The sequence below is a fragment of the Poecile atricapillus genome, chromosome 12 (genome assembly GCF_030490865.1).
Source record: "Poecile atricapillus isolate bPoeAtr1 chromosome 12, bPoeAtr1.hap1, whole genome shotgun sequence".
NCBI classification, from domain to species: Eukaryota; Metazoa; Chordata; class Aves; order Passeriformes; family Paridae; genus Poecile; species Poecile atricapillus.
Window position 1 is genome coordinate 16,161,005 of NC_081260.1, and position 15,649 is coordinate 16,176,653.

At 38.6% G+C, this 15,649-nt stretch overlaps 1 protein-coding gene across 1 annotated transcript in view; it reads right to left on the minus strand.

Annotated features, from left to right (window-relative positions):
- The window catches only part of CHM (CHM Rab escort protein), a 54,017-nt gene that overhangs the window by 14,819 nt on the left and 23,549 nt on the right, over positions 1 to 15,649 (minus strand). Inside the window, exons 7-9 of the mRNA XM_058847962.1 lie at positions 15,382 to 15,502; positions 12,939 to 13,164; positions 2,916 to 2,993 (exon numbers count right to left, since the gene is read on the minus strand). Of these exons, the coding sequence (XP_058703945.1) occupies positions 2,916 to 2,993; positions 12,939 to 13,164; positions 15,382 to 15,502 (425 nt within the window). The remainder of the gene's footprint in view (positions 1 to 2,915; positions 2,994 to 12,938; positions 13,165 to 15,381; positions 15,503 to 15,649) is intronic.

Genomic DNA, 15,649 nt, shown 5'->3' on the forward strand with positions numbered 1-15,649 from the left:
TGCAGCCAACACTCCTGCACTGACATTATCAGGTCTCTGTCATCTGATCTGTGTTGCGACAATGAATCACAGCGAACCCTCCATTGACCTTCTTTCAATGTGTCTGGATAAAAGGATGAAAATTAGAATCCATCTCCTTGCAGTGCCACGAGTTATAAATGTACTTTATAGGGCTCATTATCCAAACTAATGGACTAAGGGCGACATCCTTGAAATGGACTCAGCAGCACTGACAAAGCCAGTCTGCAGTATTTCAGCAGATATGTAAATTACTGGCTGTTTGCTCTGTCTTTTTATCACAGATGTATAAATGTCCATTTATCACATCTCTTCCATTTTGAGACAGAATTATGTAATTGGAAACATATGTGAAGTGTGATCAGTATAAAATGCCCACCATTATGATGAAATTTTACACGTACCTAGAAAAGTGACACACAATAAACAGAGAAAAATATCAAAATTATCATTCAGGCATTCAATGTGCTTTTTTCCTCACCCTCAGAAATATGATGTGGTTTTTATTTTTTAACAGAGCATCACAGTTCTAGCAAGAACTCAGGATGTTCTGCAAACTTATTAAAATAGCAGATCTGGTACAACACAAAAAAACAGGTATTTTTAAGTGTATTACTAAAACCTTAATATAGGGATGTCTAGAATTTCTATTATTTCACTCTGTCTTGCCTGAATCTTATTTCCATAAACTATAAAAAAAACTATAAAAAAAGGATAAAAATAATTGTAGAGCTGGGTATGAAATCTACTGTTTGCTGTATATACAGGCATGGGTAGGAAAATGTGAAAAAGCAATGTTAGCCACGTCTAGAAAAAAGTTGGAATAAACTTTGATGATATTTAGACACTTTTAATTAAACTCTAAATGTTTTAGAAGAAAGCCAAGGCTGTAGATAGAAGTATATATTTTCCTTATGTGTATTAAATCAGGAATATTAAAAATAGAGAAAAAAATCACTGCCTTCAGACATGGATGAAGCCTGGAGAGCTGTGCAAGGAGCTATAAACTGGTAATGACCACTGCACAACGCATTTCTGCAGTGCTGAGTGAGCCATTTGTAACCTGGGGAAGCTGCCTCTGCCAGCACACAGCCAGCTGCACTAACAACCAGATATGAATTTGCCTCTTACCAATTACTATTAATGGTCTGTTGACTCAAAAGCTCAGTAACTCATAAATAGCCTCATTAACAACTTGATAGCTGATTTTTATTAGGCAAAACACCGAAGCCCAAAGTCAGGAGGAAATACAAGCTGGTGCAGGGAGGGAATACACAGTGAGGAAGGAGATAACAGCAAGAACAAAACAGAAGATAAAGGAAATGGGTATCTTGGATGTGTTGTGCCTCTTCATATTTACTATCAGATAATGACACTATTAAAAGCTCTTTGTTTTTGGAATAATCAAAGTCTTGTAAAATCTTTAGAAGTATTTCAATAATTCTGCTCCTCAAAAAAAACTGTTATTCTAAAATGGCACAAGCGAACCCCAAAAGCAGCCTAAAAAAAGACACTTGACACCCGTACTGAACCCTGTGGAGCTTATATTCAAAACATAAAGGCAGGTTAATGGGAAAGCAGCACTCCAGCACTCCTGGAACACATAAAACCTTATAAAGAAAACACTGATTTCAAAAGTCTTCAGGATATGCAACAGAAGCTAGAAACTGGGGCAGACAGTACCAGTTTCTGACTTTCAACCAGTACTGACCAGTTAAGATCTGAACAGAGTGGGGTTTGGAAGTTGCTACCAACTGTAAGTTTTGTCCCTCTGCAAGAGCAATTTAAGTATTTAAAACTTATTGGAATATAAAGCTTCCTACAGTAACAGTGTAAATATCAGTGTTAAAATAAATGCCAGTTTCTGAAAGGGGCACAGTTTAATTTGCATATGAATCATGCATTTGGAACAACACACCTGATGAAACAAATTTACATCTCAAAGTCTACAACTGTGCAGTGAACTGCAGAATCTTCAGGGAGTGGCAGAAACCTAAAATCTGGACTTTATCCAATTTCAGGGAAAACAGCTACTGCTTGACCATGTTGTGACAAATGCAGCTACAAGGACTGTGCTCAAGGAATTGCAGAGCAACTGGAAAGTAAACACATCACCCCCTCATTTAATTACTCATTCTCATAATAAATTGGTACTACATCATTTCTAAATTAACTTCCTAAATTTTCCACAAAGCACATTCAACTTTTCAGTCATAGAAACTAAGCTCAAAGAGAGTCTTTTCTTTAAGACAGCCAAAGTCTGCAGTTAGACTAATATTTGATAAAATGTATATAACAGAAATATAACAATTTACAGAGGTGTGAAAAATGCCACAATGGAAAAAACTCTGGGTTGATTTTTCCTAGCTCAACTTTAAACCTGCCTACAGGCCTGATATTGTTGTAAAAGAATTTATTCTGGAATAAGAGGGCAGCATAGTTTATGACAACAATCTACCTAAAAACTCATTAAAGTCTTTTCTCTTGGAGTGACATGCATTATCAGCAAAGATTAATCTGATGAGTCTTTAGGTGAGCTCCATTTTTAAAAATGCAATAACAGAGGGCTTTGTTGTCATCTGATGAAAATCAATTAGAGTAGGTAAGGCCACAAGGAAAACTAACATCACTCATCACCAGCCCCCCGGCAGCTGAAATGATTTGTCTTCCAAGCTTGGGTGATCAGGAGCTGTAGTAATATCAGAGGGAAATTAATTTAGTTTCTATATTCTGGACCCACTTTCCTTGTTCTGGAGGACCTATACACAAATTACTTTTAATCAAGGTTGATGTGTTATTAATACCAAGGAGGATCTCGGAAGAATAATTTTTTTTTTAAATTGACTTAAGGCATTTTTCACCTGTGTTTTGTGAATAAACAGAAGGTTCAGCCTTACCGTCCCGAGGCTCTGTCCAGCACCAGGCAGCGCACGGCGTGACGGAGGCAGTAGATCCCCCCAAACACAGCACACAGCCTGCAACACAGGAAACACAGCTTACTGCAGCACTGCCAACTGCAAACAGTGTCAGTGGGCAGCAAGGCACAGCACTGAGGTGCTGCTAACACTCATTTACTGACAGGATGGGCCCCCCAAAAGAAGCAAGGTGTGGAAATGTTAGAGTCCAGAGGAAGCCACTGAGTTCTCACAGGGATGGAGCCAGGCTGGGAGAGCTGGAGGTGCCCACCTGGAGAAGAAAAGGCTCCAGAGATACCTCAGATCCCCTTTCAGGGCCCAAAGGGGATCCAGGAGAGGTGGGAGGGACTGGGGACAAGGGACAGAGGGATAAGACAAGGGGAACAGCCTTAAAATGAAGGAGGATAGGTTTATATGGATATAGGGAAGATATCCCTCCCTGTGAGGATGGGCAGGCCCTGGCACAGGGTGCCCAGAGAAGCTGTGGCTGCCCCAGCCCTGGAAGTGTCCAAGGCCAGGTTGGACAGGGCCTGGAACAACCTGGAATGGTGGAAAGTGTCCCTGCCCATGGCAAGGTGGCACTGGACAAGCTTTAAGGTCCCTTCTAACCCAAGCCAGTCTCTGATTCTGTGATTTTGAAATGAAAGTATTTGATATCTCTTCACAGATGACGAACCTGGAAACTTTCAGTTTGCAACCCTGACTTCCAAAAACGGAATTATTTTGTCATTCTAATGTCAGATGAGCCAGTTCAAAGACAGCCAGTCCCACAGTGTCACCAAGCCCCTCTCTGCACTCCAGGGCAGCAGCCCAAGGAGCTGTCAGCACCACCAAGTACCATGGGACACACTGGAATACCCAGTTCCCTAAAAACATCCCTGCTCCTCATGGAAAACCAGACATACATCCCAAGAATCCCAGCCTTGGCTGTTTGGAGACTGCTGATGACACAAAGGTTAAACATGCACTGAAGAATTCTTAGAGAACCTAGAGCTTTGGGTTTGTTATCTCTAATGCTGAGCTATCAGAATCTTTCAAACCAACTCAAAGGAGTTTCTGAGTTGGTTATATTTCATACCTTGCATACAAGATTTTCATATCTTACATGCATTTCATATCTTTGCATATATGAATAGTGCTATTGACTTAACTAGAACTGGATTCCTTAGTTAAAAACATTAATTACAGTCTTCCTTTGACTTCAACCACTGCCAGGGGGTTTTGATATATGCACTTTATTTTTCTCATGTGCTCTGAAAGAACTTTGCTGCTTGGCTGCACAAAAATGTGAATTACTTCTTTCCAAGAGTAACCTGCTATCCAGGGGAGGAGGGCACGACCTGTTTTCATAGGCCAGCAGAAAACTTCTCTTTTAAAATGAAAATGGAAAGGAATTTTGATTGTGTTGCTAAACAATCACAAACAGCCAAAACACCTATTAAAATAGCCTAGCATGAAAAATGACACAGTTAGGAAGAATTTGCCAAAATTATTTAAACACAGAAACTAAAATATTAAACTAAATGGCACCCCAATAATTTAAGACAAAGTAAAATCATTGTGCTGGCATTACTTTCATACAATGGGCTATTCAAGATGATTTGACTGCACTTGAAGTACAAGGCAACTCTTTGATACCATTAACCCTAAATGACAGACATTTAAACTGATATTACTCTAATTAACTGGCGACTGCCTCCACCAATAATTCAAGTTTTGCTGAAAGATAGCAACAACACTGTACTCAGCTTCAACTTTGCCCTGGTGACATCAAATCATATTACAGCAAAATTAACAGTTGTGAAAGTTTTTGGCCTGGTAGCCCTCCATCATACACAGCCTTTAAATGCCATTTCAGTCCCCATCAAGGCAGAAATCAGCAGCTGCAATTTTTAATACAGCTGTGAAACAATAGGACATATTAAAAGCTGCATTTTTTGACAGCATATTCGCAGTGATTTATGAGTTTGTATATAATTTGATTATTCTATTAATTTTACTGATTACTGATTCAGCTAATACAGTGAAGGTCACTTACAAAATAAATCTTCATTACATTTCACAGAAAGTAACTGCCTCCAACTAGTTGTTTTCTTTAATTAAACACTAATGTAACAAGAGAGAAAATAGGCTTCAGGGTTGCTGCATCTGTTGATACAAGAGGAGTTTACTGCTTTGATGTAATGCTCTGTGATATTAATTGAACAAAAATAGAATGTCTCTTCATTTGACATCTCGATTTCCAGTGCTGAGATACCACAAACACACTTAAATTACAGACCTAGCCTTAGTTCACTCTGAAAGAATTCTTAAACTGTATCAAATAATTTTACACCAAAATCTAGGTTTTTATTTCTAGCACATAATTTGTCTTCTGCTTTCTGAAATGCATGTCGTGATTACTTTAGAAATTGACTATTTTTTAGCTGTGCATTTTTTCTATAGTAAAAACTACTTTATTCTCTCCTTAAAGCTGAATACTCCATGTACAGCACTGCAAGCTTTGGAGAAAGATCAAAGGAAAACATGGCAAGTGCTGAAATAATGAATTGTCCTCTTTCAATTTATTTTTACACAGAGCAAGCTGTGACCTGATTCTTATGTTAAATTCTGTTTCCTGAAAGGCCCCTAGAACATCAGGCTTTCCTCCAATGTTGCTATGTTCTAAAAACATTAACAAGTGGAGTCCAGACAAATCAAATCAAATCAAATCGCTACAGCTACAAAAATTGATGGTTAGTTAATCTTCCCAACACAGGGTTCCCACACCAAACTCAAAACTCACTGTGTGCATCCACCTGGCTAACACCAAATCTCGTCATCCCCCCTCCCTCCCCCAAAAAAAGCACCAAAAAACTAATGAAGAAAATAATCACTGTCATCCTGAGCTTTCCTGGCATTTGGAGAGCTATGGGAAGAAAAATATGTGACATAAGTGCTTAAGGAAGCAGATGAAGAGTCAAATATTTTGACTTTTTCCTGCAGGCTGTGTTCATTATTCCTGTGAAATTTAAAAAGGTCCTGTAAGATTAGAGAATCAGCCTATGGTGTAAATCCAATTAGCAACATGACAATTTTAAACCAGTCACAAAGTTCCTGAAGTTACCCACCAGCACTGAGCTCACTCATAAAGAGTATTTTGAGCCCGTAGCCCACAGTAAGATGATTTCTTTCCACAGATCTCCCCTTCCTTCTGGAAAACCAGGCTGTGACTGGGAAATGCTGCAGGAAGAGGAGCTGGAATGGCAGAGCTGGGGTGGCAGGGGGAGAACAAAGACTTGGGCCCATTTCAGCCCCAGCAAATTTCTCATGGGGAGAGACCCAGCAGGCAGCAAAGGTGACAGCTCCAGGAAAAGCCACCAGGGATGAGAGAGAGGTTAGGAAAAATGAAAGTAGCTCACTCATACATCATCTTTTAAGAAGTTTCATATTTCACAGCTTTTCTAGGAATTTTAAAACCAAATTTAAAATTAACAAACTGCCCCTTTTGATTGTATGGAATTTAGACTGCATATATAGAAATATAGAAAATTATATAGAATTTAGCCTGCATATATTGAAATATACATTCACATCCTGTGAAACATTCTAGTAGTGAATACAGTGTCTGCCAGTAAAACAAGATGAAAACTGGTGTGCTTGGTTTTGTTTAGAGCACAAAGCTCTATTTACTTATCACTGACCCTAAATAGACCCTCTGTGCACTTCTCTCCATAATTACAAAATACGGGTAATTAAAGTCTGTTTCATCAGAGTCTGGCAAGGATTGGTATTTATTGTTCATGGATTCTGAATGACCACACTGCACTGAAGTGCAACCATTTCAGGAGTTTTAACATTTGAGCTCCTATTACATGATGTACAAGTTTTGGGATTTGGGAAGTCACTGCTGCCTTTTACAGATCCAAGATCCAATTCCATTTCACAAATTCAGATGTGAGAAGACGAATCAATAAAAATCTTAATTCATCATATATTCCTATGTTCCTATACCTCAGCCTTGCTTTGTGCCAGTGTAGATTTCTTAGGATGTTTCTAAAGCTGAGGAAATTCTGTTGACAAAAATAAGCCCATGTTTAATCTCTTTTAATTTCAACTGTTAGTAATTTATACAACTGCAGTACCAGCAGCTTATTGCTGATAAAAGTGCCATGTTACTAATGACTCTTGTCACAATATAAAAGTGCTATTTCTTAAAGTTAACCACATTATCAACCTATTTTTTTTCAAGGATATTGCAATATTTCTTAGTGAATCAAGGCTAAGAATCATTCTCTGGGATTCTAAACTGAAGAAACAGATGATTTATATTTAAGTTAGGTGAGAAATCACCAGGCAATATGTTTAAGTGGCCTAGAAATTACAGTTAAAGCATTGTGGCAATTCTAAGAAATCGCCACAGAGCTGGAGAGGGAAAAAAAGAAAAAGGAAATAGAAGAGTCCAGTTGTTTCTGTGCTGCTGTGAGGGCAGGGAAGTGCAGAGGCACTCCCAAGGCTCCTGTCTCAGGGAGGTGGAAGGACGGGAGCTGGCTCTAAACCCCATGGACCTTGCTGGAGAAGCAGCTGCTCCTCACCCAAGGTCATTCAGCTGCAATTACACAACTCTGCCCTCCCAGAGAAGCTGGGGAGTGCAGGACTGTAGGGCAAGGCACAAAATCCAGGCACTAGAACCAGTCACTAAACATTAGTTCATCTATAAAACCCATTTATGTGTTCTCTGCCTCCAGAAAAGACACAAAAAATCCAGTTCTCTTAACCCTCAATGAAATTCAAGGGCTATTTTACTAATTCTGTCATGTTTAGGAAGCTACCTTTCTCTGCCTTCTGGTTTAATGAAAAAGGACTCTGCTGAATGCAATTTGCCTCCTCATCTCAGATTTGCCCCAGTAATAAACAATCACAGGTCTTCTGATAGTGCTGCAAATATTCATGTCTGAGTCACAATTCTCAGGAAGACTTTGTAAGGCACAATCTGCACATCCCCACACAACCAGAGAGGAATTTGTTTGCTAAGGGACTGGTAAGAGGTAATACCAAATAATATATTAAGATACATCTCCCTCCTATTATCATTATTATCCTAATTATTAAACCCTGAAAAAGCATCTCATGATACCATTTGTATTTTGTGCTTTTAGGTTCCAAATATGTTTTTAAAATGAACCAAGATGATTACGAATGAGAGTAAGACAATGTAGGTCTGACCCCTCAATACAATTTCTTGACTGAAAACTTTTCTGTGCCTAGTTAGGGATGGGCAATCAATACACTTTGACAACATCCATATGATTCAGAGCATCCCATGTGATAGATTCTAATGGCTGAAGGCCTTCACGAGGTATAAACTCCTGCAGAACACAATTTCTAGTCAGAAATAGCAAGGAGCAGAACAGCTCTCATGTTTGCAAGTAATTTTTTAAACAAAGAATTCACACACACTCACTGAGAAGATAAAATCTAAAATGGGAAGGTATTCTCCAAGTTTCATCCACTTAATGCATTTCACAACAAAGGTTATTTCCAAATTAAAAGTCTTTTCCTGTCAAATTCTGAGAAATATTGTGGGCAAGGACACAAAAGCATTCCATAGCTGTATTAACGACAAGGCTCACTGATCTGTGAATAACCTGAAAAAAATGAAGATTATTGAGTTACTTTACCAATCTATCCATCCATCACTAGTGAACAGGTCTCAGAATGATGGATTATCTCACTTCCCTCATGTTTATCCCAAGAAAGAGTTTCTCCTTAGAGGGAAAACAAACAACTGATCCTACAAACAATCCTGCTAACACTTTTTTGCCCATTTTGCATTCATCTGCCAACAAAGTGAGAAGAAATTTATCAAGATTGCCTTTAAAGGCCAAGCTACATTTGAAGTTCTGTTATTTTCCTGAAATGCAAGTGAAAACAATTAAGAGGAAAGCAGCACTGCAGCTACTGTTACTATTCAGTATTTTAGTGCAACCCAAGGAATAGTGACAAGTTGTCAGTAATTCCAATTACATTTTCTGTTCAAAGAAATGGAATAATTGTAAGTGAAAAGAGATAGATAAATATAAAAACCAGGTATTTTGAAATGGAGGACTGAACTCACATCTCACTATGATTTTTTAATCACCTGTGATTGTTTCACATGTGCTGAGACTCAAATCTGTCACACCTGATTGTCACCAGGAATTAACATGGTTTGAATTTCTCATTAATATGCTAAATCATACAATTCACACACATCTTGCTAACATGCAAAGACATGATACTCATGTATAGATTTAGCTGAAAAATATGGTGTACCCAATTTTTCATAAATTATTGCAGTCAGATTTCCTGAACTCCAGTCTTGATTTCAGACCACTAAAACTTTCCTAGATTGTAACAGGGACATAATGGGGAATTTTAAAGGACCTGAGACTACCCCAGGAGCTCTGACATATGTAGCAGATAATAGTGCACATGTAAAGGTAAAACTGATTATTCATTTTTAAACATATACAGGAACCCTCTGAATCAATCACACTATCCATCTTACCTCAGCCTGGCCTCTTAATCTTCCTGTAAATATGGGCACTGAAAGAGATGGAACTGTCTTAATCAGATCTTTCCTCCATCACTAAATTACTGCTGTCACTGTCACGGAGACCAAAATTACAATTTCAGCCAGAATCTGCAGGAACTACTACAAAGGGTGACACTGCCCACTGAGCACACAATGGGAAAGTTCAAAGTCTATCTATAGGAAATGAGCACTATTAACCAACTACCCATAAAAGTCAGGGAATCACCAATTCCTTTGGCAAAGTCCAGGATATTCCAGCACCTACTGCCACCCTGACATCTGTCAGGTTTTGGACAACTTAACAAAGACACAACAGACACAACGTGTCACCTGTAGAACCTTTGTGAGATGGCACAGTGGACAGTCTCCAATTCCCTCTAAAAGTTCATGTGGGAAAAAACTATTGCTTCTCAGAAAGTCAATTCCATTTGCATGTTCATATCTGCATGAGTCCAGAGGAAAGAATCTGAAACCAAACTGAAGAGAAACTTTTCCTGCTCTGCCCCCAATTCAGTGTGTTCACAAAACAAACACAGTACCAGGTATAAAGGCTTGTTTGGGTTTTCCTCAAGAATGAGATATTACTATATTCACTTTTACTTAACATCAGACTATTGCTACATCATCAGAAAGGGAGAGTCAGAACAGCTTTGTACAAGAAGGAAGCAAAGGAAGCTGTAAAGGGCCGGTAAAGTTTTGCTGCTTGTCAGCTCAGGAGAGAAGGAGGCTTCCAATGACCTTCCTTGTTCCACGACTCCAATTTATGGAGACAGAAACCTCACATCTGTACCTCACCATATTGGGATGTACATTACAGTGATATAAAAGTTTAATTTTCTCTCCTAAACCATCCCTGCTTAAACCAATAAAGAACAAAGAGCGCTTCTGCTCACTCGAGTGTCGTCAGCAGTTCTAAAAGGTTGTGGTGTTTATGCAGGATTCATTTGGGATGCAAGGATGTGACTTACAAATGTCTTTGACTCATTCCCATCAATATGCATGTGTGCCATTTATAACAGTAGCCTTGATGAGAACACACAGTGTAACTGGCTGCAAGAAACGCTTAAGAGGTTTACATTAAAGCAGAATATAGAACAGTGGTTAGAAATCACAGGCCAGGTGACACCTTCCTCTGATAAGCTGGTGATAAAAGCTGTAGGCTGTGATCTATAGGCTCTGGTGTTGACTCTTTACTCCAAAGCCCCAACAGGATTCCTCGGATACTGCTCACAATCCTGAGGGCAGAACACCTTTAAAAATTGTGATTTATCTCAAAAATTATGATGGTTGCCTCCTACATTGTTCACTTAAAAACAAAAGAAAATTGTTTTTTAAAGTTTTGTATTAGAATGTTTGTAATTCAAACCTTTTAAAAGTATAATTACTTTTTGGTTTTACAGACTAATTTGCTTCAACTATTAAAATACCCTCTTTATTGTAGAATTTCCACATTTTAGCAAAAAAAAAACCATAAAATGCAGCAACCAGTGATCTTAAATAGAAAGTTTGGGCCATCTGAAGAAGTCCTGTCATCACAGAATGATTTTCTGATAAGAATATTTATAATACTTCTAGACACATCTACTGCTAACTCTTGAAATATATTGCTGTTACAGATTAGAAAACTGCATGTGCTGGTTATTAAATAAAAAAATTAAGCCGAAGGGATTTTGAGAATGCAAGAAAAATTACATGGATAAGAATCTACAGGAGAAAGAAAGCAAACAAAATTTTAATTATTGCATTTACTTTTTTCCCCAGGTATTTGAAGTCAAGGAAGGCTGAACTGCCACAACTGTACTACTTCAATGGCTCTGGTAATATTCTGATTTATTCATCTGCTGGTCACATACAGATACCTGGCTTCACATGAAGTCCTATAAAGACACAAAGACATCCATAAAATCCAGAGACACAAGTTCTGTTGCATGACTGTATCCCAAGTAGCTACCTAACCCCAACTCTTGTTCACAAATTGTTCAATCACCTAATTACATAGGTCTGCACTTCTTTAAATCACCATATAAATACAGCTTAAGGAGCAGATGAAAGGCAACTGACAAAAGATGGTAGCAAATAACATTTCTATTCAACGGAGCACAATTATTCCAGAATGTTTCTATCAACATATAACTGCATCCATCCTACACACAGACAAGCAGGCTCAAGCTGCTAAGGCCATTCTTCTGGCAGCAATTTAACTACTGCTCTGGAGAAGAGAAACAGAATCTCTCACAGAGACAAACAGGAAGACAATACCCAACAACGTGCTGTAAACCACAATTTCATAGTAGCACACATGTAAAAAGCAGAACTTGTCCAGCACCAAACAAAGCAGGTAAGAGCGTGCACTGCTATTTAAAGGACCAATGTACAAATATATTACTCAGACAAACTGGCCTCACCAGGCAAAGCTGCTTTTTTTAAACAGAGCTAATGTTTACTTCAGACCTACAGGTTACCACATTAAACCCACATTGAGCAGATGGAAAGGCTGCTTGCCAGCAAAAGCAAAGATGAAAAAAATCCCTCAGCCTTTTAAAAGGCAGTTGAACTGTTGGAAACAACTGAAATTAAAACCGCCCACCCTCTGCACACGGATCCCTGATGGTCCCCAAAAGCACGGAGCACCAGCTCCGTGCCAGAACCACAGGCCCAGGGACACCTCAGGAGCCAGGGCAAGGACTGCACGGTCACTGCCACAGCTCAAGGGGCTGAAGTGGATCGTGGTTTATCCTGCAACCCGCTGGGCTTCTTTGTTTTACTCGCTTTCTAAGGCTCAAGGAGTGGAGAACATATGGCTGCTGTTTGGGATGTCAGAATGTGGCAGTGATTCGGTGAAATAGGGCTGCACAGGACCTCCTCTGCTGTTCAGTTCATAGGAGTTGGAACCTTGTAGTCTTGAGAGAGCTACAAAATGATGCCAAGAGCATAATATGGGACTTCACATCAATTGCCCAGTCTGCATAAAAGTCTGTGATGTAGAAAGGTTTGTTCTAAATCTAATTGTGAACCGGACACGTGACACCATTCTCCTCTTTCAGAACAATCCACTTCATCATTAAATATCTACATGTGAATGGCAGATGCATTCTCAGCATTAATTAGTAACAGCAATTGACAACATGGATCTTCTGTAGATTCAGGGAAGACACACACACAAACTTTTTCAACCTACCCAAATGCACAGTCACGCTTTTGGACAGATAGCACGGAGTCTCCTTCTGTCAGATTTAAAATGGGTAGCTATGTATGGGTTAAATTATGGCTTTCTCATTTCCTAGCACTTATTAACTTAATTTACAGACAGCCACCACAGCCAGCAGCTACTACAAGCTGCATTTGTAATACAATGAAAAATGTTGCAAAGTATTATCCTAGTGAATGATACCTCTTACATCACCAAGGGTTTCCTTTTGGGAATATATGTCTGGATAAGTGAGGCTTACCTGCAGAAGCACTGTGGGATCTCTCCTTGCCCATACAGAGGGAACAAGAACGGGGTGTTGCCATAGCGGCCAAGGCACTGCAGGAATTTTTTTGTTGCCTGAAGACCTTCCAGAGTGCTGCTCTCAGTCTCTGACACCATTGCAATGGAGTGAAGGATGAAGTGCTGCAAGCTGGGGGTCAGCTTCCGTGTCTGCAGGAACTGAGCAAATGTGCTGCTCTCGTAGTCTGAGAGAAAAGAACGTGAGGCACTGAGCACATGTAACACCTGCACTGTCTCCTGTGCTTCAGCTCAAACAAGTGCTTTTGGATTTCACTAAACTAAAGTGACTTTTTCAACAAACATCTTGCTGAAAATGGATCATCCAAGACAAGGAAAGTTAGAAAAACTACTCCCAGAAAGTGAGTTTTCTCAGAAGACAGAAATATCACTCCATTAAAATGTTTCAAAATATCACAAACCCACTTAATGGGTCTCTAATGGCATCACTTATTCATCCTGTTAGACTTGATCTAACTCCATTTCCCAATCCTGAGACAAAAGTGAGAAACTGTGGACAAAAATCCATTCACGTGCCTTGGGACGCTGTTTCCTGTAAATTACCCAGAATATTACCCCAAATGACACCCACTCTAGAACAGGACTGCTGCACCCACACTGCCGGGGCTAGACTGGATATTTATCCTCACAGAAGCCTCTCACACAGTGCCACAATCCAGAGATGAGAAGGTGAAGTATTTATTTCAATTTGATGACTTGCTGGCAACAAACAAATGTGGATGAGACAGAGAGCAGAAAGGGATCACTCCACCTTCCCTTTAAAATAGTATTATTGCTGGCACATTTTGAAATTCAAAGAAACACAAGTCTTCTGGGAGATGTCGGCATTGATACGTGTCTGAAAAACTTATCTTCATAACTGAAACATTTTTCTCCAGGAAAATTGTATTTAAGGAATAGTATACTTCCATACTGTTCAGAAATCTGCTCTTATTTCAGTCCTGGATAAATTTCTAATTAATTTAGAAACACTTCCATCCATGCAGAGACCAGTATTACAAAGCTATATATTCTGTTCAAGATTCAACCACTGCTTTATTACAAATGTATCTTACTGCTCTTTGTACAGCCAAGCAGAAAGTTGTAAAATGACAGGTTTTTTTGTTTTATCATTCTAAAAAAATTCTCAAGTTTTCCTCACTTTGAACTTCTTATATAATTCCATATTTTACAGAAAGAAAAGCTTTTAAAAAAATTCTTCACGCTCGTGAACTCTTCCTATTAAAAGTCTGCCTTCCCACGAATGCAATGATCTCATCAAGAGCAATTTTAAATTTCTGAAGTTTTTACATTAGCCTAATCTGACTCAAAATATTCTCAATTACTTCTCAGGCTATTTTAAAATGCAGGAACAAAATCTTTTAGAACTGTCTCTGGAAGTAAAATAAATCTCATGTTGTTTAGGCATATGAATCAATGGATTCATTTAAAATTGATGTGGCATCTCCTTCTTTTACTTAATAAATTTTCTAAATACCACCAATATCCTCAATCTGAGCACCTCCATTTCTTCCAGCAGCAGCAAACTGAGATCACCTGTAATCAATAAACCACTTCAGCCTAATGAGTCTTTCCCCCTTCAGGATTTTCTGGAGTTCATTACAGACTCCTTTTCTTAATCTTACCAGATCACGATACTGACTATTTTTCTCTTGCATATGTTTAATAATTTTCTCGGATGTTTGTACTCCTCTTTCCTCACTATTTCCTTCTGACAGATTTTTTGCTCTTTGCCTTAGTTTACATTTAGACTCCAAGAACTGAGGACATCATTTCATTCTCTGTACCCTGAGGAGCACAAACCCAAAGCACCTTCCTCCTGTTAAACTCATTTCCCTCTTTGACCTGATGCTCGTTACTCTTTGCACATTATAGCTCAAATCTACTCTGATTTCCTCTCATCTAAATAAGCCAACAGTTGATAAAAGCACTTTGAACTTGCCCTCTACAACTAAAGAGCATTAAATTACATTTACTTTCATAGTTAAAAAACTCTATTTTCTCCATTTGATTTTGTGGTAACGTATTGTAAAGATTTATGTAGTATCCAAAAAAACAGACAGAAAATTCAGATACATCACATTATTTTAAAAAATACCTGGGGGAGGGGAGGAAACACTTAAAAATGACATAAAGCATTGTGCAACTTTGCTGTAATATATAATTTTGCTGTTAAAGAAAAATGTAAATAATAAATGATGTGGGAACTAGAAGAGCAAGTGCTTAAGTAGAAGAATTTAACACTAAAAGTGAAAAGGTCAAAGCATACTTTAAAAATGAATCTGTACAAATAAACCACGTGAAAACATAGGAGAGCTCTCAGACTTGTGCCTCCCTGAAGGAACTGGTAGGAAGGGAGTGGGCCTTGTTCAATGAGACATTACCTTGGTATTCCTCGGGGTGCTCTTCATAGTCCAAACAAAATGTCAGAAATTTCATGAGCATTCTCTTCTCCACCATGGTGAGCTGTCTGCTGTTGAAGACATCTGCTCTAGAACAAGGCACCTGCAAAATATTCTTTAATAATTTCTGACACTTTCCACACTGAATCTAACAGCATCAAGCAACAACAGTCTGATTAAATAATAAATACTTCAAATTAGTGTTTTCAATTATAGTTATTTTCTTACATATTTCTTTCCCCTATTTTCT